At 39.7% G+C, this 23695-nt stretch overlaps 2 protein-coding genes across 4 annotated transcripts; both read left to right on the plus strand.

The window, feature by feature from the left end:
* Positions 1-17320, plus strand: clk2a (CDC-like kinase 2a). Of its 2 annotated transcripts, XM_046844231.1 has the most exons (13): positions 1-164; positions 3999-4192; positions 5231-5465; positions 6323-6413; positions 7167-7233; positions 12543-12659; positions 12989-13155; positions 13246-13340; positions 13430-13559; positions 14902-14984; positions 15239-15318; positions 15461-15551; positions 16097-17320. In XM_046844231.1, exons 2-13 carry the CDS (start codon positions 3999-4001, stop codon positions 16286-16288), a joined length of 1542 nt encoding a protein of 513 aa, XP_046700187.1. In that variant the 5' UTR covers positions 1-164; the 3' UTR covers positions 16289-17320. The 2 variants fall into 2 exon arrangements, with proteins under 2 accessions (XP_046700187.1, XP_046700188.1); XM_046844232.1 differs by lacking the exons at positions 1-164; positions 3999-4192; positions 6323-6413 and having other exon boundaries at positions 5335-5465.
* A 2505-nt stretch (positions 17321-19825) lies between these two features.
* si:ch211-81a5.8 (uncharacterized protein LOC560648 homolog) lies at positions 19826-22452 on the plus strand. Of its 2 annotated transcripts, none has more exons than XM_046844234.1 (4): positions 19826-20007; positions 21277-21514; positions 21980-22067; positions 22179-22452. In XM_046844234.1, exons 2-4 carry the CDS (start codon positions 21306-21308, stop codon positions 22329-22331), a joined length of 450 nt encoding a protein of 149 aa, XP_046700190.1. In that variant the 5' UTR covers positions 19826-20007; positions 21277-21305; the 3' UTR covers positions 22332-22452. The 2 variants fall into 2 exon arrangements, with proteins under 2 accessions (XP_046700190.1, XP_046700189.1); XM_046844233.1 differs by having other exon boundaries at positions 19827-20014.
* Positions 22453-23695: the final 1243 nt, after the last annotated feature.

Genomic DNA, 23695 nt, shown 5'->3' on the forward strand with positions numbered 1-23695 from the left:
ATTTGGGACACAGCCTCCTGAGTGTTGGTGTTGCTGAAGAAGGAGGTGGACTCGCCGCTTCAGTTTTGCTAGTCGTCCAAAATTCAGCCGAGCGAGAAACCTTCCGCTTGAGCGCCAACACGGATTTTCTTTGGGATAAGCGCACAGGCCTCGCTGCTAAAACGGTAACAAAGCAAGTTTTAGTCTCACTTTAAAACCTTTGAGATGCATGACAGGGTTTTTGGCTCCCAGCTCGGCTAAGCTAACAGCCTCCTCATGCTAAACCCTCCTCAAGATGGCGGCTCGATTGGAGATTAAATATGTATCTACACAGGCTAACAGCTAAGCTAACACCACTATAGCACACTGCAGCTAACTGAACATATCTGTATTATAGTGACACCTCACAGAAAACCTCTCGAGCACTGTGACGGGTGAGGCATTAGTGAGTTAATAATGTTTAATATATGCAAATTTATGTGAAAAAAACTGATAAAAGTTTGTAGCACGGGGCATGTTAATGTTAGCAAGTCGGCTAGTTCAGGTTCGAGTTGGAGCTGTTTAGAGTAGGAAGGCCTGAAGAAGCACATCAGGGGGGTGTGTGTGTGTGTGTGTGTGTGTGTGTGTGAGAGAGAGAGAGAGAGAGAGAGAGAGAGTGTGTGTGTAAATATATATACATACATAAATGTACCATAAATAGTCATTAATAAAACCCCACACACACACACATATATATATATATATATATATATATATATATATATATATATATATATCTATATCTATATCTATATCTACATGCATACAGAGAAAGATAAAGAAATCTTGACACACAGTATCTTACAAAAAGTAAGTGCACCCCTCAAATTTCAGCAACCTGTTTAGTATCATCTGAAGGACAATACTAAAGAAATGAAACGGATATATTTTAGAGTAGTTAATGTGCAGCTTGTGTAGCAGTACAGATTTACTGTCTAACATTCAGCGTTATTGTCAGAATAAATGGCATCAGAAGTGAGTACCACCATGTGTAAACGTGCAAAGCCTATTCATCATGTTGATGTTTTCATCAGGATTGTTCAAATATGTGTATCTTGTATAAGAGAAGTTAAAATTTGGTGCTTTGAGTACATTTCTCTCATATTGACCACTGGATGTTCAACATGACACCCCATGGTAAAGACTCTCTGAGGATTTCTGAATTGTTGCTATTCACAAAGAAGGCTATAAGAAGATCGGTAAACACCCTGAAACTGTGTTACAGTACAGTGACCAGGGTCATACAGAAATTTTCCAAGAGGATTTCACTCAGAACCGACCTCGCAAGGGTCAAACAAAGAAGTTGAGTCCTCGTGCTGTGCGTCATGTGCAGAAGCTGCTTCAAAAAACAGATGTATGAGTGCTGCAGTGTTGCTTTAGATGTTGCAGAAGGGGAAGGTCTTAAAACAGACGCCATACACTGCAGCAAGTCGGATCCTGGAACCATATCCTGCGGTCTGATGAGTTAAAGATAAACTTGTTTGGCTCAGATGGTGTCCAGCATGTGTGGAGATGCTCTGGTGAGGCGCACCAAAAAAGTAATTTGCCTACAGTTAAGCATGGTGGTGGTAGCATCATGGTCCGGGGCTGCATGAGTGCTGTTGGTACTGGGGAGCTGCGGGTTTATTAAGGGAAACACATAATCCAACATGTGAAATTCTGAAGCCGAATGACCTGAATCCTATTGAGCAAAATAATTGGGAGTATTGTGGAAGGCTTCTCCAACCACCTGTTTTCATCTGCGCGTTCAAAGTGCTATTGCAGCGTTCTGACACTGATCCACAATAAACACCAAGAGCTGAGGCAATCCGATCCACACCAAGAACAAACAAACAACAAAAAACCCCACACACCAGAGTCTGATTTAAACAGACTGAACACTGCATGCATGAGATAACACCCAAAGGGCACTAAGTATCTATGTTTCCGTGTGTGTGTGTGTGTGTGTGTGTGTGTGTGTGTATGTGTGTGTGTATATAAGTGTATATATAAGTATTTTTTTTTAAAGGTAGATTTCTTGCTGCACATCAACAACTGCAATGTAAAAAACAAAAACCCAAAGCTGAAAGTCATGGTTTCTTCATTAATTCACTTCACTGATGCTGATTTTTAAACGCATGACGATGCCAAAAGATAAACTCTCGAGAGAAATAGTTGTGAAAGGAAGGAGGAAGACAGTGAACAATGACTTTCTTGGTCGGCTACTGTTTAGATACAAGCCGTTGTAACGCGTTGAGTCTGGGTGAAGGGAGAGCTCGCTAACTCCAGTTGCAACAGAAATCATATAAGTACAGACAGGTTTCCAAAACTCGTGCTTTTTTATTTTTCTTGGCAACAGCGTTACGGGTTAGTCAAAGAAACTTAGAAATGAGCATCAGAAAATAATAAGGACATATTCCTCGGTCTTGCACACATGCAGTAATAGCGGAAAAATGCGGTGGCAGGCTGTTCCCAAAATGCCGCTCTGCTCTTAAAGGAGCCACAACATATTTCACCAGTTACACCGTGTAACAGACACTGTTGTTAAAGCCTGTGTAAAGGTCATTAGTTTCAGTGTAGACGGCTTATAGACAGGTGCGGCTTATTTATGTTTAAAATAAAAATCTTTGTCAAATTCAGTGTCTTATATATGGGTGCGCTTTATAGTCCGGAAATTATGGTATATAAAAAAATTTCTTACCCTGGTGTTGGAATGTTTTCCATTAAGTATTTGCCAATACTTTTTTGTTTTTGTTGATCAGGTGCATTACTTAGTCACAATGTAGGCCGTCCGTGCTTTTTACCCAGGCTCGTGATCAGTTTTAAGGATTATAAAATATATTTCTTTTGTATGTAAAATGTTTTTTAATACCTGCCAAATATCACAGTTGAATTACATTTGGATAGAATCACAAACATTAAAATAGCTCTTTTGGTTTGTGCGTTAAATGTGAAAAGTACAGGCGAAATGTAATTTTTTATTTTTATTTTTTTGCTTTTTGTCTCGAAAAATTCAAATGCAATGCATAAAATTCACATATTAATACTGTGTCTGCTGCGCTACCTTTTTAACCCTGTGTACAGAATGTTCTCAGAAACACATATGAAGTTTTTTTTCTACAGGTCGACCGATATTGTTTTTTCTCTGGCTGATGTCGAATGTTTAGAAATCAGGGCAGCCGATATATGATGTCAATTTGGTCGATTTTCAGCATAAAATCTAATTCTTAAATATTAACACGTGACACATAAAATTGCTTAAATTAAATGTTTATTAAACAAGGAACATACTTTCACTTATTCTTGCTCACGTCTTGGCAACTTAAAAGGCACGATTGAAGCTACACGAATCCGTTAGAAATGATCACGGCAGGTGGAAACGCTGCTTGTTTTTAGCACTTCCTGTTTCCCTGTTTGGATGCTGAATATGGACTGCTGCCACCTACTGGTATGGGAGAGTTATGCGTCAGATGCACCTGCCTAATAATCGGCCTAATTTTGTAGCACAATCGGCCAATGCAGAATCATTAAAAACTGCCCAAAACTCGGGCGACCTCTCTTTTTTTTTTTTTTTTTTTTTAGGGAAGATTAGTCATGTTTTTATCCATTGGTTCTCAAACAGTTCGGTGCTGTTGTTCATAAATCAAAGTTTATTGAAGTCGTGACTGCAAACGAGCTCATCGGCGCCATCTTGGATGCTCCTTGGATATATTTAAATGGTGGTTATTTTTGGAAGCTCCATGCTCAGGTTGTATTATGGCCCATCGTGTCTGATTGACTGACAGGAACACGACCATACTTTAAGGACCAGACTGACTTTTCTCAGCCAAGTCGGACACTTTTGCTGCGGTTTTGGTTTAAACCTTATGTTTAATATACCTTTCAGGTTACTCAAACAACAAAAAGGGAAAGGGGGGGCTGTTGCCTCTTTTAATATGCATATTATAAGGTTCATTTCTTTCATAATTTAAATCCTTTAAAATATCTGTGTTTGCGATCAGATGCCCCATTCTCGGCGGTATCCGTCGTCGGAGCGGGCCAGCCGCAGCAGCTATCAGGACCGCTATCGCGAGCGTGACCGAGATCGCGGGAGAAAGCCTCGACACCGGCGCTCACGATCCTTTTCCTCGCTCAGCGACCGAGAAAGAAGGGGACGTGGACACAGGCAGGATGGAACCTATGCACGATCCAGGAGGTAAACAAGAAAAATCTATGATTGTGATTACCTGGGAAAGTTTTAATTGTTCTATATTGAATATTAATATTATTGTGTTAACAAATAGCCGTGATAACGCTGTTTAACTTGGCATAAGTTTATTCAGAACAAAAGTATTCTATATTTGTCTTCTGAGCGTTCGCTTTGAAAGCGCACAAACGCTTCCCCCCCCCCGATGTAGTAAGTTGTGGAAGGGGTTAGCTCAGTGCGTAAGATGTTGGACTCCTGATCGGAAGGTCATGAGTTCAAATCCCAGCACCACAATGCTGCCATTGTAGGGGCCTGAAGGATGGCTCTTAACCCTTAATTTCTCAGCTGTATAATTGAAATAACTGTAAGTCTAAGTGATAACTGCTAGTATTTGATGTCTGATCAATGGTGTAAATGTAAATTGGAATAATACCAAATAGGGTTTGAGTAAGTCGAATACAAAAATGCATTGAGGCAAATTATTTCCCTCGGTGCTTCATTTAGTCCATTTAACTACACACAGAGCACTGTGTTTCCTTACGGACCATTATTACGGACGCACCACCCGCTTAACTCTGGACTGCTTTGACCAATTCAGACCAAAGAATACAACAGAAGGTTTCCAAAGTTCAAACTAAAACATGAAAGAAAACACTGTTCATTGTGTTTAGCTTTTTTAAAATTTCTTTATTTTTGTTTGTCATTGAGGAATTGATTTTTATTTAAGACTTTTAATGACTTTTTATTTACTTATTTGCATTTTGATGTAATATTGCAATTAAATGCGCTAAAAGGGTTTAGTTTTCGCACATTTAAATTTTATCAATAGACCTGTTAATTTTTCTTAAAAGGAAACAAACGACTTGTTAGTTTTTAAAGACGGGTCTTGTTTTCTCTTGTATTTTTAATATTGCTCTTCAATGAAGAAAAAGTACTTCTTAAAAATAATTTGATCTTGAAAATTTATAAAAAGTCTGTATATCACTGGCCAGTTTTCTTTTTCTTTTTGAATAAAAATTTGTCTGTACACCTTTTTTTTGTTTCCAGTTACGACAATCGTTCTATAGACCGGCGGCCGTTCGACAGGCGCTACGGCGAAGGCTATCGGCGGCAGGAGCACGAACGAGACCGTGAACGTGAGCGACTGTCCCCGGATGGCTACCACTCACGCGACCCTTCGACCAGTTACGACTACCGCCGCACACACCAGCGCCACAAAAGCAGCAGGCGTAAGCACAAACGAAGGCGGCGTAGAACCAGGTCCTATAGCCCATCCTCCTCGGTGAGTACTTCCCAGCCCAGGCCTCTCTCTCTCGCTCTCTCTCTTTCTCTCTCTCTCTTGCTCTCTTTCCCTCTCTCCCTTTCTCTCTCTTTTTTGCTCATTAACATTTTCTTCTCGACAGCTCCAGGACTGGGTAAGTATGAACTCTTTTTTTTTTTTTTTTTTTTTTTTTTTTTTGGTTTGTTTGTTTGTTTTGTTTTTTTTTAATCCCCTTTTGATTTGTTAGTATATATTTAAAAAAAAAAATAAAACCTGCCCATTTTTCTTAGATCTTAAAAGTTATCTTGCAGTCATCATATAACAATTATATAAAATGATTCGTTTTAATATACCGTTGTTTTTGTATACATACGACCTCTTTATTTCTTTCTTTTCTTTCTTTTATCGCTTTAGAAAAAGTAAAAAGAGAGATTATTTAATTAAAAGTAGATCTGTGTAGATTGTTTTCCTCCATTGATTGCCTTATTTTTATTTTTTTTCCCGTTTGGTATCAACTTGTGTAATGTGATGCTTATGTGTTGCTCTTCTATACAAAAAATGTTTATGATGCAGGTTTTATTTTTGTCAGAGACACTAGACAGAAGGTTGAGGGGAGGGGAGAACATGTAGAAAGCAAGCAAAAGGGACAAAATGTGATCTTTGACTTGTTCCCTTGCACTATATCCCTATCGTTATATATCTTCTCACGTGGTGTCATACGAACCACCCCATGATCACCTACGTACACCACCACCACTGCTCCTCATCATCGCCGTGGCTACGGCTGCCCCTTCTACCCTCCCCTCTCGGCCCACGCCCCTCCTGCTTTGGCGGTCGTGTGGTGACTCGTGACCCTGGCCGGGGGGGCCGAAAAGCAGCGGAGTGCCAGCGGGACGCGGCCGCTATGTGTGAGGGACGACGAGGAGGGTCACCTGATCTGTCGGAGTGGCGACGTCCTGCAAGAGAGATGTACAAACTGCCACTACTACTCCTCTACTCTTATATCGTAACCTTTCTCCCTATCAGTAGGAGCACAGAGCATACACACTCACATGCGAGGGCAAGAGGTCATGGTGTTGTTGGCGTTGATCGTTAGAACAGACCAGAATGTTATACAGCACGATAGAAATGTTACGCTTTTTCATTATACTCGTACGTATTGGTATTTTTATTTATTTTTTAGCCGTGAACCAGCTGCAATACAGGGATGTTTAGAAAGCTTTACAGCTTTTTTATATCCTTGTCCTTTAGATTTTCTTGATTTTAATGTCTATATGTAGCGACTCGGGGTCCTGTTTATTTTTCCTAGAACATATTATTAGGTTTAAGTTTTGCTACCTATGCATTAGTCTCAATTAGACCATTTAGTTATTAATTTAGTTTGGGGTGGGATTGAGCAGCTCCCTGTTTATTGTTTTTAATCCATTTCCCAGCAAATTCAGCGATTTCGCAGAATGATGTTTCACTCCAGTAGTTTTTACACTATTTTCAGGGTTGAATACTTTTACTTGTTTGCTTACCTTGTCGGACGGACGGTGTGCGAATCGGTTGAGCATTTTAGCATAATTTGTAGTGACTAGTCGGGTTGAGTGATGCTAGGGCATTTATCGCCTGCCTATTTGGTTATTTTGGTTCTACCGTTTTTGTTAATATTGTTTTCTTCCCTTTTTTTGTCTTTTTTTTTTTTAAATCTCTCCTCCCCCTCCTTTATCTCACTCTCAGATGAAATTGTCGGCACTTTAGGGGAGGGCACGTTTGGACGTGTGATGGAATGCATTGATCATCGGAGGTAAATTTGTAAATTTCTTCAGTTCTAGCGCTCCCTCGCTCTCTCTCTTGCATATATATACACACACACACACACAGACTTAAATGAGCATGCCCCTACTGGGAAACTTTGCGGTATATCAGACGAAACACAATTGTATTGACACAATAAAAAAGCGCAGCAGCACACGGTTATCTGGATAAGAGCAACATGTCTGCGGTGTGCGGATAGCGATTTGCAAAACATGCAATGCTGAAATTTCAAGAGGGGGTGTATCTGCAAAGAGTTTCTCCAAGTCGGGTTTAATTTATCACCTGAAATCCAAACATCCCGATTGCCATTCTAAATATGAGAAGAATGCGACGCAGAAAATAGTCAATCCGAGCATGCGCACTCTGTCTGTAGAGGACGTTTTTGAAAAGGCAGGAAAGTTTTCCAGTGATGGTGCCGAGGCAAAAGGCATAACACAAAAAATTATGGATTTCATTGCCTTTTGAATTGAATTTTCATTTCGGTGCATCCCTAAAATATTATCGTTGGTGTGGCCCTCTGACACAATTCAGGTTTCTCATGTGGCCCCTTGTTAAAAAATTAATTGCCCACCCCTGCGTTATATTCATCTCACGCACATGCGCATTTGACGAAAATACCGTATTGAACTCAAGCGAAGTGAACACGCACATACAAAAAAACACAAAGTCCTTGTTTTCTACCCTGAAACATGTGAAATCAAAGCATCGATCTGTTCTGACTGACACCCATGTGAAAGACTTGCTTCGAGTGGCAACAACGGAATACGAGGCAGATTTGAAGGGGATTGTTCAAGGCAAGAAATGCCAAAAGTCCCACTAAGTAACATGCATAGTAAAAGAAAAACGCTATTGTAAATTATTATATTTTTGTTTGTGGACTTGGTTAAACTAAGAGTTTTTGTGTGTGAGACAGTACAGTGTTCATTGTTGAAAATGACTGTCCTGTGGTCTTAGAACTGTAGGAGTCAATTTCTGTCATTATGATGGTGTGTGACATTTACAATAAATCTGGCTGAGCAGAGGTGCGTGCGTGCGTGCGTGCGTGCGTGCGTGCGTGCGTGCGTGCGTGCGTGCGTGCGTGCGCAAAAAAATTGAACGAGTGACCACTCCTCCCTCGGAAAACTCGTACATTAATGCACTCGTAGGTCAAGTTGCCACGTGTGTGTGTGTGTGTGTATATATATATATATATACAGGGAGTGCAGAATTATTAGGCAAGTTGTATTTTTGAGGATTAATTTTATTTGAGGATTTAATTTGAACAACAACCATGTTCTCAATGAACACAAAAAACTCATTAATATCAAAGCTGAATATTTTTGGAAGTAGTTTTTAGTTTTAGCTATTTTAGGGGGATATCTGTGTGTGCAGGTGACTATTACTGTGCATAATTATTAGGCAACTTAACAAAAAACAAATTCATACCCATTTCAATTATTTATTTTTACCAGTGAAACCAATATAACATCTCAACATTCACAAATATACATTTCTGACATTCAAAACCAAACAAAACAAATCAGTGACCAATATAGCCACCTTTCTTTGCAAGGACACTCAAAAGCCTGCCATCCATGGATTCTGTCAGTGTTTTGATCTGTTCACCATCAACATTGCGTGCAGCAGCAACCACAGCCTCCCAGACACTGTTCAGAGAGGTGTACTGTTTTCCTCCTTGTAAATCGCACATTTGATGATGGACCACAGGTTCTCAATGGGGTTCAGATCAGGTGAACAAGGAGGCCATATCATTAGATTTTCTTCTTTTATACCCTTTCTTGCCAGCCACGCTGTGGAGTACTTGGACGTGTGTGATGGAGCATTGTCCTGCATGAAAATCATGTTTTTCTTGAAGGATGCAGACTTCTTCCTGTACCACTGCTTGAAGAAGGTGTCTTCCAGAAACTGGCAGTAGGACTGGGAGTTCAGCTTGACTCCATCCTCAACCCGAAAAGGCCCCACAAGCTCATCTTTGATGATACCAGCCCAAACCAGTACTCCACCTCCACCTTGCTGGCGCCTGAGTCGGACTGGAGCTCTCTGCCCTTTACCAATCCAGCCACGGGCCCATCCATCTGGCCCATCAAGACTCACTCTCATTTCATCAGTCCATAAAACCTTAGAAAATCAGTCTTGAGATATTTCTTGGCCCAGTCTTGACGTTTCAGCTTGTGTGTCTTGTTCAGTGGTGGTCGACTTTCTGCCTTTCTTACCTTGGCCATGTCTCTGAGTATTGCACACCTTGTGCTTTTGGGCACCCAGTGATGTTGCAGCTCTGAAATATGGCCAAACTGGTGGCAAGTGGCATCTTGGCAGCTGCACGCTTGACTTAAATGAGCATGCCCCTACTGGGAAACTTTGCGGTATATCAGACGAAACACAATTGTATTGACACAATAAAAAAGCGCAGCAGCACACGGTTATCTGGATAAGAGCAACATGTCTGCGGTGTGCGGATAGCGATTTGCAAAACATGCAATGCTGAAATTTCAAGAGGGGGTGTATCTGCAAAGAGTTTCTCCAAGTCGGGTTTAATTTATCACCTGAAATCCAAACATCCCGATTGCCATTCTAAATATGAGAAGAATGCGACGCAGAAAATAGTCAATCCGAGCATGCGCACTCTGTCTGTAGAGGACGTTTTTGAAAAGGCAGGAAAGTTTTCCAGTGATGGTGCCGAGGCAAAAGGCATAACACAAAAAATTATGGATTTCATTGCCTTTTGAATTGAATTTTCATTTCGGTGCATCCCTAAAATATTATCGTTGGTGTGGCCCTCTGACACAATTCAGGTTTCTCATGTGGCCCCTTGTAAAAAATTAATTGCCCACCCCTGCGGTATATTCATCTCACGCACATGCGCATTTGACGAAAATACCGTATTGAACTCAAGCGAAGTGAACACGCACATACAAAAAAACACAAAGTCCTTGTTTTCTACCCTGAAACATGTGAAATCAAAGCATCGATCTGTTCTGACTGACACCCATGTGAAAGACTTGCTTCGAGTGGCAACAACGGAATACGAGGCAGATTTGAAGGGGATTGTTCAAGGCAAGAAATGCCAAAAGTCCCACTAAGTAACATGCATAGTAAAAGAAAAACGCTATTGTAAATTATTATATTTTTGTTTGTGGACTTGGTTAAACTAAGAGTTTGTGTGTGAGACAGTACAGTGTTCATTGTTGAAAATGACTGTCCTGTGGTCTTAGAACTGTAGGAGTCAATTTCTGTCATTATGTTGGTGTGTGACATTTACAATAAATCTGGCTGAGCAGAGGTGCGTGCGTGCGTGCGTGCGTGCGTGCGTGCGTGCGTGCGCGTGCGTGCGTGCGTGCGCGTGCGTGCGTGCGCAAAAATTGAACGAGTGACCACTCCTCCTCGGAAAACTCGTACATTAATGCACTCGTAGGTCAAGTTGCCACGTGTGTGTGTGTGTATATATATATATACAGGAGTGCAGAATTATTAGGCAAGTTGTATTTTTGAGGATTAATTTTATTTGAGGATTAATTTGAACAACAACCATGTTCTCAATGAACACAAAAACTCATTAATATCAAAGCTGAATATTTTTGGAAGTAGTTTTAGTTTTAGCTATTTTAGGGGATATCTGTGTGTGCAGGTGACTATTACTGTGCATAATTATTAGGCAACTTAACAAAAAACAAATTCATACCCATTTCAATTATTTATTTTTACCAGTGAAACCAATATAACATCTCAACATTCACAAATATACATTTCTGACATTCAAAACCAAACAAAACAAATCAGTGACCAATATAGCCACCTTTCTTTGCAAGGACACTCAAAAGCCTGCCATCCATGGATTCTGTCAGTGTTTTGATCTGTTCACCATCAACATTGCGTGCAGCAGCAACCACAGCCTCCCAGACACTGTTCAGAGAGGTGTACTGTTTTCCTCCTTGTAAATCGCACATTTGATGATGGACCACAGGTTCTCAATGGGGTTCAGATCAGGTGAACAAGGAGGCCATATCATTAGATTTTCTTCTTTTATACCCTTTCTTGCCAGCCACGCTGTGGAGTACTTGGACGTGTGTGATGGAGCATTGTCCTGCATGAAAATCATGTTTTTCTTGAAGGATGCAGACTTCTTCCTGTACCACTGCTTGAAGAAGGTGTCTTCCAGAAACTGGCAGTAGGACTGGGAGTTCAGCTTGACTCCATCCTCAACCCGAAAAGGCCCCACAAGCTCATCTTTGATGATACCAGCCCAAACCAGTACTCCACCTCCACCTTGCTGGCGCCTGAGTCGGACTGGAGCTCTCTGCCCTTTACCAATCCAGCCACGGGCCCATCCATCTGGCCCATCAAGACTCACTCTCATTTCATCAGTCCATAAAACCTTAGAAAAATCAGTCTTGAGATATTTCTTGGCCCAGTCTTGACGTTTCAGCTTGTGTGTCTTGTTCAGTGGTGGTCGACTTTCTGCCTTTCTTACCTTGGCCATGTCTCTGAGTATTGCACACCTTGTGCTTTTGGGCACCCAGTGATGTTGCAGCTCTGAAATATGGCCAAACTGGTGGCAAGTGGCATCTTGGCAGCTGCACGCTTGACTTTTCTCAGTTCACGGGCAGTTATTTTGCGCCTTGGTTTTTCCACACGCTTCTTGCGACCCTGTCGACTATTTTGAATGAAACGCTTGATTGTTCGATGATCACGCTCAGAAGCTTGGCTATTTTAAGACTGCTGCATCCTCTGCAATATATCTCACTATTTTTGACTTTTCTGAGCCTGTCAAGTCCTTCTTTTGACCCATTTTGCCAAAGGAAAGGAAGTTGCCTAATAATTATGCACACCTGATATAGAGTGTTGATGTCATTAGACCACACCCTTCTCATTACAGAGATGCACATCACCTAATATGCTTAATTGGTAGTAGGCTTTCCAGCCTATACAGCTTGGAGTAAGACAACATGCATAACGAGGATGATGTGGTCAAAATACTCATTTGCCTAATAATTCTGCACTCCTGTGTATATATATATATATATATATATATATATATATATATATATATATATATATATATATATATATATATATATATTAGTGCAATTTGCTTTATTCAGTTACCTCCAGATTTGGTTCTTTTTCTTTTTAGACTATGAATTGTATTTTTGATTGAGAAAAAAATAGTATATTGTTTTTTATACACACAGCAAAAAGTAAACCTCTTACTTTTACAGGCACAGCTGAATGAATTATATGTTTTAGTTGGTTGTGAGATTTCCTTTTAACATTTTACTTTTTTTGTTATTATTATTTAAGAGGTGGAGCCCATGTAGCTCTGAAAATCATCAAAAACGTTGAGAAGTACAAGGAGGCTGCACGACTGGAGATCAATGTACTGGAGAGGATCAAAGAGCGAGACCCTGAAAGCAAACAGTAAGGAGACTGTATTGTAAGATGGACCCAGGGGAAAAATATATATATATTTTTTGTAATGTTTATCTGAATAATTATTATAGAATAATATCTGTATTTAATATGAAAGCAATTGAAATTGTTCTAAATACCAAAAAGAAACAATGTGGTGATGTTATATCCCATAACATACTTATGACCAGGTGTCTGCAAACGTTTGGCAATATAGTGTACTAACATAATTTAGTTTAATTAGAGAATTAATGACACCAGTTGGGAGACACTCTGGTTATTTTACCTCCTGCCTGGCCTACAAAAAAAAAAAAAAAAAATGTTGTCCTGTCTTGCAGTCTGTGTGTACGGATGTTCGACTGGTTTGATTACCACGGCCACATGTGTCTCAGCTTTGAGCTGTTAGCAGTCAGCACCTTTGACTTCCTGAAGGAGAACAATTACCTGCCTTATTCCATCAGTCAGGTCCGACACATGGCCTACCAGCTCTGCCTCGCTGTTAAGTGTGAGTACGGCAATAAAACCAAATCCTAAATCTATGAATGGAGTTTGTAAAAAGCATTGGCATTTATTATTTTTTTTATCTTCTCTACAGTTCTGCATGACAACAAGCTGACACACACAGATTTAAAACCTGAGAATATTCTGTTTGTCAACTCGGATTTCAGCATAACGTACAACGTAGAAAAGGTGAGCGTGTGCCTCCTCATAAAATAAAATATATATCTGGATCGTTATAATGCTACATTCATATGATTGTGTCGTGTTTTTTGGTTTAGAAGAGAGACGAGCGGATGGTGAAGAGCACTGCAGTAAGAGTAGTCGATTTTGGCAGTGCTACATTCGACCATGAGCACCACAGTACAATTGTCTCCACCAGGCACTACCGCGCACCTGAGGTGATTCTCGGTAAGTTCTTGTATTCAAGTCTCAAGCTCAGTTTCTCTCAAAATGTTACTGCTGTTGTCGTGTTTGGTGTCAAAATCCAAAAATTAGAGATGGACCGGAACGCAAAACAGCTCCGAACATTTATAAGAAATACTATGAAATCTGAGAGAGGAAACATTGTTTTCCTTTTTATTCCATCAGTTGGACATAAAATAGTTAAAAGATGTAAAGTTGCCCATGTGCTATTAATGTAAATGCGTTCACACGTGATTCCCGGTGCATTTCAAAATACGGACAGTTTGCTTCTGTGCTTGCAGATGTGATTATTATGGTAATTTGTAACGAACCCACGCTCCCCCCCCCCTTTCTTTTTCTAAATAAAGTTTGGGACCCCTGATTCAGTGACATAAACCAATTACCACTAGGTGGCTCTGTGCTTCTAGGAACTGCTTTGAATGGTCAGCATGTTTTACTCTAGTTTGTTTGTGATTGTTTGATTGAAAAATGTTCTTTTGTGTAATTGCACAAAGCAGATCAAAATGTGACAACTTGTTGAGTTTCTTTTGGTTCGATTTCAACTGAGTTTTAAAATGTATGTAAATTAATGCATATTCAGGACAAGGGTAAACTAGATTTTACTGATGCCGAGATCATACTTGACGAAAACCGATCTGCTTTTAAAAGGCGCTCTCCATGCAGCGTGCAGTCTAGCCTGTCAAAATAGCACGTTGTGTCAGTGATTTGCCTCTAGAGGTCGCTCTCGTACTGTATAATGACAGCAGACCTTTTTAGCCGCTCCAGCAACCGACGCAACCTGGAAAAACCATCCATTATGTACATTTTTTTCCCAACATAATCTATTAACATAGCTAATTATTAGCAGCTCATTATATTTTATTACTCAAAGCTTGTAAAAGCTACTCGTATGTGTCCTCTGTGGTAAACAACAGTAGATCATTTTTGAAGTACGGGTTTCACTTTCTTAAATTAAATCTCATTTACGTTGTGAAAGAAAGCAGTCATGTGAGCAGTGAAAGAGAAGGAAAAGATGTTTAGTAAGTGTAAGGTTTGAATTTGGTACCAATATGTTAATAGGAAAGTGTGTTACAAAACACAATCCTAAAGCTGTTTGTGCAGGGTATTCTGCCTGGGAATTGCATTGTTCAGTATGGTGATAGAATGGCGATTCCCAATACTGTCATTAATTGTCCCAGGCATCCTTGATATTGTATTTGTTTATTTATTTTCTTCTATTCATAGTTTGGTTTAAAATGCTCTTTGAATACAAGGTCATGCATGCATTATTTTTATGTATAGTCATGAGGTGTGTTATTGATGTATATGCGAATGTGTGTATTTGCAGAGATGGGATGGAATCAGCCTTGTGATGTGTGGAGTATTGGCTGCATCCTCTTCGAGTATTACCTTGGCTTCACACTCTTTCAGGTGTGCAACTGGTTTTTCTACTTTTTTCAATCATTATTCAGTGCTGTGAAAGTATTTGCAGATTTTTTTTCTCAAAGGTCTCAAAAAGTCATACAAACCTGCAGAAACCCTGGTGTGACGTGCAAATAAAAAAAAAAAAAAAAAACAAGGAGGCAAATACTTTTTACACAGCACTGTATAACAATGTAATCTTTTCATTAGTCCTTTAAATTGCTGCAACAAGTCGGTTTTCTGTAACACCTCTTCTTTTCCAGACTCACGATAACAGAGAGCACTTGGCCATGATGGAGAGAATATTGGGTCCTGTCCCTTCCAGGATGATTCGCAAAACGAGGTAAATCATTGATCATTTATGCAAAACATGTTATTAGTTGATTTCGCACATGCTCCATGAGTGAGTGTACAAACTGTTATTTTTGTGGTTGAAATGACAATAGAAACGGATTTAACGTGACCTGGAATTCTCATCTCAACAGAAAACAGAAGTACTTTTACCGTGGACGTCTTGACTGGGACGAAAACTCCTCAGCAGGAAGATATGTCCGAGAGAACTGCAAGCCCTTACGAGTGAGAGACTGCGTTTATTCTTGTTAATGCTGTTCTCATTATTATTATTATTATTTGGGGTCCAAGTTTTTTTGCTAGATTTTAATTTAAATTTTTATGATTCCGATTCTCTCAAATAACAAATCGTACCCAGGCAAATGACCTACAATGTTAAATATGAATTTGTCCACATTCGTATTCATCAATGTGGATTCGAATAAAACTTGAATTACATGTTCAATGCAAAGGTCTATAGATTTCTGCAAAGCTCGTGGTGTGGCCATGGATAAGAGATGTCAAAAATAGCTGTTTTTGACAAACCAAAAGGTTGATTGATTGGTGTGCTGTGTTGTTTCGCCTGTCTGTAACGAGACCTTTAAATCCTTAAAAGTCTTTGTGACTGTTCAGCCAATAAGTTTTCAGCAGGCGTTGCACACTAATACTGATCAGTATTTTCATGCATGTTCTCGTTATTGATCTAGATAAGTCCGGAAAATCTGGCCACTTATCTTTTTTTTTTGGTTTGTTTTTGTCTCACTGATTTCTGTTCTGTCCGTGTTGTTCAGCGGTACATCCTGTCTGAGGCTGAGGAGCATCACCAGCTGTTTGACCTGATCGAGGCCATGCTGGAGTACGAGCCACCGAAGCGCATCACTTTGTCCCAAGCACTTAGGCATCAGTTCTTCCAGAATCCCATCATTGCTAGCGAGCAGACATCAGGAAAGCCTTGGGAGGCCAATCGCGACATTAGCCGGTGACATTAGTCTCTACCAGCCTTAGGTTTTTTTTTTTTTCTTTTTTTTTCCCCCCACCCAAAAAAAAAAAACCTACACATTTTTGAGTTGTGTTGGTGTGCAGCAAACGGGGTTCACCTGGTGATATCAGTCCCTTTTTTTCTTTCAGGCAAAGCTCACTGACCCAGTAGTTTTAAGGTAAAACGTGTTGTCGGGTTACACTGCCATGTCTGGTAGAAAGTGTTTAAGGGTGACCGAGGACTTCGTGGAAACCGGTTACAGTAGTTTCCTGCTTACAGAGGCAGTTGGTAGAAATGTCCCAGGATAAAGTAACACGGTTACTCGGATACAAAGTCTTCCACACATCAAGGACAAGACGGAAAGAACTTTATCCAGTTCTATAAAGCGTGGAAAGAAGCTCAAAAGATCTGATGGTGGTGTTGAGTATAAATCCATCTCTAATGTGGAAATGAGTTAAACTGGGAGAAATGGTTTGTCTTGTGGTGTAGAAAAGCCCCAGCAGGTGTTTTTTTTTTTTTTTTTTCTCTCCCCTCCATAGATTTTTTTTTCTAGATATTTTTTTTTTTTTTTTTTTAAACATGAATGTAAACATGAAGAAAAATACCCAACTTGCTGTTTTGCATTGGATACCATCATAATTGGACAGAGTCTGATCCTCTATTACTCATTTTTTATTGGACAGCAGTAAACGAACAGATGTTTCGGCATGGACACACTCCTTCATTTTAGATCCATCAGTCTCGTTGAAGCTACTGTTCTATGTAGCTCGGTATTTTTTTTTTTTTCTTTTCTTTTTTTTCTCTTCAATGTGAATGCTACATACACACACGTTTCACATATTTTCTATCAAAGTCTTTTGTTCATGTTATCATGCACAGACCTTTTGTGCCCTTCCTGCCAGCACAGGTTTACAGTATTTATTTGACTCAGCATTATTTTTGGTTCCTCGTGTTTTTATATGAAGCTAAAGGTGTATATGTGTATATACAAATATCTATGTATCTATAACTGTATAGAATAAAGGCTCTGTCTGTCTGCCTGGTGTTTGTTGAAGTCGTAGAAGCTTCGTTGGCAGAAAAAAAACGGCAGCTATCTCATCATGGAGTCGGTATCCAATCAGTTCATGTTTTTCAACGTTTTTGCCCAGAAAAGAAACTGTACATATCATTTTGTTGCTTTTGTTTTGTTTTCATAAAGATGAATATGTATAAGATGCCTATGGATTAATTAGCATTACAATTTCCCTTCATTTGGCAGAGGAGACTCAAACCTGTTATGACATGTCAAAGTGCACAAAGCCTGTTCCATGAAAATATAATGATCTTGAGTTGGAGTGGATCTTAAGTGGCCTCCTATAGTGTTCTGACCTCCTTCATCTACACCTTCATTGATTAATTGGAACTGCACCCCTAGGCCTCCTCCCCTCACCCACATCAGTACCTGACTTTACTAACACCCTTGTGGCTGCATGCTCACAAATCTCAAGTGCACTCCAAAATCTAGTGGAGCATCTTCTCAGAAGAGTGGAGGTTATTCTAACAGCATATGGAGATAATGTAGAATGGGATGTTCAGAAGGCACAAAAATTGTATGGTCATATTTTTTTGTATGAAAATCCCAATTTTGCTATAATTTGGGTTAATTGAAAAAAACATGGCAGCTTTAGTGTTCTATTGGATATTATGCTATAGTCCAGGAAGCCCCTCCACGTTCTCGTTTACCAAAACCTGAGTTGATCTCTTCACTGACATCTTAAAACAAACATTGCTGTTCGATGACCTTTTCAGATTGATCCAATAAGCTGCAGGAAGCTTTATCTAGTCCCCACATGGAAGGTGATGACATGGGGAAGATTTAACTCCACAGCACCGCCTTAATGCTGTCATATGTCGCTTTGACAGCAGCTGCACGCAAGAGACGACCACTCAAGTGGCCAATCGCATTAAGAGAAACACGTGACTTTGTACTTGGGTAGTGATACAAATTCTGGTAAAAGTGCTAATTTACATTTCTATTTGAGGAAGCATTTAGGTATCAAAAGTGAATCCAAGAATACTATATTTAAATAATTTGTGTATAAAATCAGTTTAAATTTATTTATGCGTTATAGTGTTGTTTTTATCCATCGTTACAGAGGCACAGTAAGAAAACCTTTACTGCACTGTCTCTTGAGTAACGCGATTTATGTGAGAGGATCGGCATGTTTTGAAATGTAATGGAGTAAAAAGTCAGATATTGCAGGTTAAAATATAGTGAAGCAAAAAAAAGAAATGCATCCCTACTTTACTCTAAAGTCCTGTGTTTATCTCGCGATCTCATTTCTTTGGTTGAGCAGTTGTTCACCTTTAACAGTTTAGTATTGCTTGTGTTTTGACTAACAGCCTTACAATTATTAGTAGATCAGGGTCTTAACCATAGAGATAAAGAGCCTGTCTTTCACATTTCCGCCACTAGGGTATTGTTTTCAATGGACAAAATGATTGGCTTACACTTTTTCAGCCGTATGTGGTTCTTCCCCAAACTGTTACCACAGAATTGAAGGTGCACAATTGTACAGGATGTATTTGTTTATGGTAGCATTAAAATTTTCCTTCACTCGAAGGAGGAGACCCTCACATGTTTTAGCATGACAATGGCCATGTTCTAAATAATCGGCTCCATGAAGAAATGCTTTACATCAGTTAGAGCGAAAGATTTGAGATTTATAAACCCTATTGAACACCTTTGGTATGAATGTGAATGCTGACCGCACCCCCAGGCCTCCTCACCCTCACCCTCACCTACATCAGTACCTGCTTTTACTAATACCCTTGTGTCTGAATCAACACAAATCTCCACAAGCGCACTACAAAATCTAGTCAAACATCTTCCCAGAAGATTGGAGGTTATTATAATGGCAAATGGGGACTAAATGTGGAATGGGAATGTTCCAAAAGCACATACGATCCTTAAAGCCAGGTGTCTGCAAACTTTTGTCCATATAGTGTATGTTGTTATTAGTCCCTATAAAACCTCCACACATTGATGGACTGTATAACCAAAATCATAGATCATGTTCATGATTATATACCAAAGTTCACTGGCTGTTCTCCCAATCACTGAAGAGCCTTCAAAGGTGTTCAAAGGCTCTGGCATTGAGAAGCTGGTGTTGGATCAATGATGATCGCAAATGTTGCGCTATTTTATAAGTTGCTCAGTAGCTCCTGGTCCACTGAATGTATTCGACTGTAGGAAGGACATTAATAATAATCTCACTCTCCAGTGTTCTGTGTTGTTTAAAGAATATAATCACACTCTTGATGTCATCCAAATGAGGATGGGTTCCCCTTTTGAGTCTGGTTCCTCTCAAGGTTTCTTCCTCATAACATCTAAGGGAGTTTTTCCATGCCACAATCTCCACGACTGCTCATTAGAGATAAATACAAATCGTTCACCTTAACTGTTAATTATTGTAAAGCTGCTTTGAGACAATGTCTGTGAAAAGCGCCTATAGAAATAAACTTAACTCATCAAGCACTTCCTTGTGATAAACATTGTTCAGTGCTCAGGAACTGAACTCGTTTTGATCCTCACTTGTTTACTCTTCTCTGCTTGGGCTAATGAGATTACAGGGTATTATGTTGTTTAGGAATTAGTCATCGGCGTTCAAAAAACGTGACACTTAAGACTTTTGAAGCCTGGGGAAGCACTCTGGATGTGATTGTGACTAATACAGACAACAGGTACGAGGTAGGTAAAGATTATGATCTGGAATTGTTCGTTATATTGTAAAGAGCAGTTATTTGGGTGTTCTAGAATGCCATTAAAACATGTTCTAATGACATTTTTTTAGCCTCTGGTAATGAAACTTCTTCAGTGCAACCTCTGGTGTCTGCTGTTCATGAATATGGACTTATTATCTGCTCAGTTATGGTGTTTGGTGTACACTCTTATCCAGATCAACCTACAAAAGTGTTTCGAAGTCTGATGCTGAGGCAAAAGGACAATGAATGACTACTGTCAGTCTGTGCAGTCAGTCTGTTTTTTTTTGTCTGTTTAAGGCTATTCGGACACCAAGTGGAAATTCGTTCCACCATTTAGATGCCAGCAGTGTGGGACAGTAATGCAATAAATCTAATTTGGTACTAGGTTTTTCGCGTACTGAAGAATTTCCATTTGGTTAGACTTTAACTTCACTGCATTTCAAAATCGAATGTTTTACTTACTCAATTTTGCGAAGTCAGCTGTTTCTTTTCATGTATTAGTGGAAAAAACGTAACTGGTCATTAATTTATATCATTCTATTAATAGGTTGATGCACTAAGAGTATTTTAGAGCATAAACTTTTTGAGTTGATTAAGCGAAAGTCTTTTGACAAAAATGACAATAGAACATTGTAGACATGATAAATCACAGTACTTTGGAGGCAAATACTTTTGTCATTTTGCTCAAGTAAAAGTTAAAAGGAAGCACTTTTACCTGGTTTATGTACTTCATTGATCACTGGGTGCATGTCTTCCTTGTACCTGGAGATATGGTGGGAGCATTTGAGCAGTGGTTCAGGATGAAGGACAGTGTGATGCAGTACAGGGTGAAATAAGTGCTGAGGTAGACAGGTTCTGGTCCAATTTTGGTTTTGTAGGTGAGCATCAAGAAAAAAACTGGATGAAGCATTGCAGTGGGATGGGAGAATTTAAGAAGGTCATGGGGCTGCTTTCTGGATCAAGCTAAGAAGTAAAATGTTTTTTTAGAGGTAGAGCTTGTAGGAGAAAGCTGCAAAAGGTCAGTGCTGAAGTGATCAGGGATGGAACAAGCACCTGAGCGGCATTAGAAATGAACGAATTCTTCTGATATTGCAAAGGAGAAAATGACACAAATATTTTAGAACTGCAATGTGAGGGAAAAGATCGCAACGTGGAGATAAATCACCTGAGAAATATGTGCAGTCTGCCAGTAGAACATGCCGTCTTTTGTCCTGAAGTGAAGTAGTTTGTTCTCATTGTGTTTTTCAGATCGTGAGTTGAGCTTTAGCTTTATTTGCATGGACAGAAGAAAGAAAATCCCTGCCAGTGTTGAGAAAATGGACGCCATAGTTAAGAAATCCCTGGCCAGCTGTGTCTCAGGGTGGAAGGATGGATTTGGCGAAAAAGAGAAGGCTGTGAGGAGGAAGAGTGCACCTTGCTGTCACTCGCACATCACTTACGACTCGTCCTGGATCAGAGCCTACCAAGCAGAGCTACACAGAGAAAGGCAAGTACCGCTGAAAAGCTCTGAAGGATGACATCATGAACAGAGCAGAATGCACATAAACCACAAGCATCAGAGAAAATGCAAACATCACTGTTTTTTGTATGGCTTTGTTTTTTTTTCCCTCTGTTTCTAAGTACCTTGTTATTAGTGATCCCTCAAACTCATCCATTACCACCTCCTTCCAAGTACATTCTCACATTAAACCACTTCTCCACCTGTTACACCAATCAAGAGGCTTTTGTATGTGCTTTTCTGAACATCTCCATTCCATATTTAATCCCCATTTGCTGTTATAATATCCTCCATTCTTTTGGGAAGATGTTCCACAAGATTATGGGGTGTGCTTGTCTTTTTTCCCCCACACAATTATTGCCTTAAAGCTTTTAAAAAATGTAAACCCAGTCTTTGACAAGTTTTCCCATAAACCCTGAAGGTAATAATGCTCAGACATGCATCTCCGTGCAGGAAACTGAGACAGGGGGTGTTAGCACAGAAGAAGGCAGAAAGAACTGTTTTGAAGGCCCATTTCAGGAACCCACAACATTACAGCAAGGTGAGAGTGCAGATGTTTCCTCCATGTACTGATTGTAAGATAATTCTTTAAATCTAATTTACAAAGAAACAAATAAGAACCTTTTTTTCCCCCCATTGTGCTTTTTTTCAGACCCCACAGGACAGGAAGCACTTCAAAACCAAATCGTCCCAGAAAAAAGACGACTCGCTCTTTGGTGCCTTCCAGGGACTCAGTCTCGATATGGACAGCGTCCGGTCTTTTAAACCCACAGCGCCAAGTGCAGAGCAGTGTAAAGTCATGTAATAAAAGCAGCAAAATCATGTTCCTCCATAATATCCTGCACCTCTTACAGAAACAAAATGTAAATGTGTCAGTCAAATCATTCATTCTGAAATAAATAAATAAATCAATAAAACTGTTTTTAAAACCAAAATGATTCCGATTTTAAAGTGGACCTTTGGTAATGAGATGGGTTTAAGTTAAACTATATATAGAAATAACATCCAGGCTAGTAAATAACCACTATAAAGAGATGACATGAAGCATAAGTAATTGGACACTACATGGTCGGGTTGAATCCCCCAGGGCGGACCGTGTGGACCCCAATCCTTTACCTCTTGTGTGGCTTGCTTTCTTAGAAGTTCATGACAAAAAGTCTTGAGTTCCAAGTGTTAAACGTGCATTTGAATGATTTAGATCAATCATTAGATTGGGAAAACTACATCTGGAGGATGGAGGATCTTCATTGTGCTCTTGGACATACGTTCCAGATTGTCCACTAGAGGGAGAACAAAACATGGGAGATGTTTCCGTCAGCAGAACAGGGAAGTCTTGTGATTGTCCTGTTGTTAGTGGGCTGCAAAACACTTTTATGATGTCCCAGAAATCTTGTTGTTGTCTTTAGTATCTGCATTTATTACAGCCTGTTGAGTCACTAGAAAACAGCACTTGATAGCCAAAGTTCTGGGTATTCCCTGGATTTATCACTACATAAGTAGCAGTTCAACAATTTTGTAAGACACTATATATATATATATATATATATATATATATATTATAATATATTATAATACATAAGTATATATGTTTTAGACAGTTGTGAAAATGCTGTAAAGTAACCCAGCCATTAGGGTTGCACAAGCCAGTGCACTCTTAGTGCCGGTCCCAAGCCCGGATAAATGGGGAGGGTTGAGTTAAGAAGGGCATCCAGTGTAAAACATGTGCCAAATCAAACATGCGGATCACAAATCAGACTTTTATACCGGATCGGTCGAGGCCCGGGTTACCAATGACCGCCAAAGGTACTGTTAGCCAACAGGGCAAGACTGAGCACATCAAGACACAAGGTAGTTCAGGTCTCTCTCTGACAAAGATTTCAAAGCAGACTGGGGTCTCAAGATGTGCTGTTCAAGCTATTTTGAAGAAGCACGAAAAATGATGAGGACTGTTGTATTGGTCGAACAAGAAAACTGTAGGGAATAAAAAACAAATCATGTTTACTCCCCATCAACATAAAAGGATATCCAGCAGTGCCATTAGCAAAGAAACAGCAGAAACCAGAGGGACCCAGATACACCCAGTTAATCTATCTAGAAGTGGTCTTCTAGACATTAAACATAAACTAAGAGTAAACATGATAAAGTGTGATTAATATGAGGTAGACGTGC

Source organism: Silurus meridionalis, chromosome 29 (genome assembly GCF_014805685.1).
Source record: "Silurus meridionalis isolate SWU-2019-XX chromosome 29, ASM1480568v1, whole genome shotgun sequence".
Classification (NCBI taxonomy): domain Eukaryota; kingdom Metazoa; phylum Chordata; class Actinopteri; order Siluriformes; family Siluridae; genus Silurus; species Silurus meridionalis.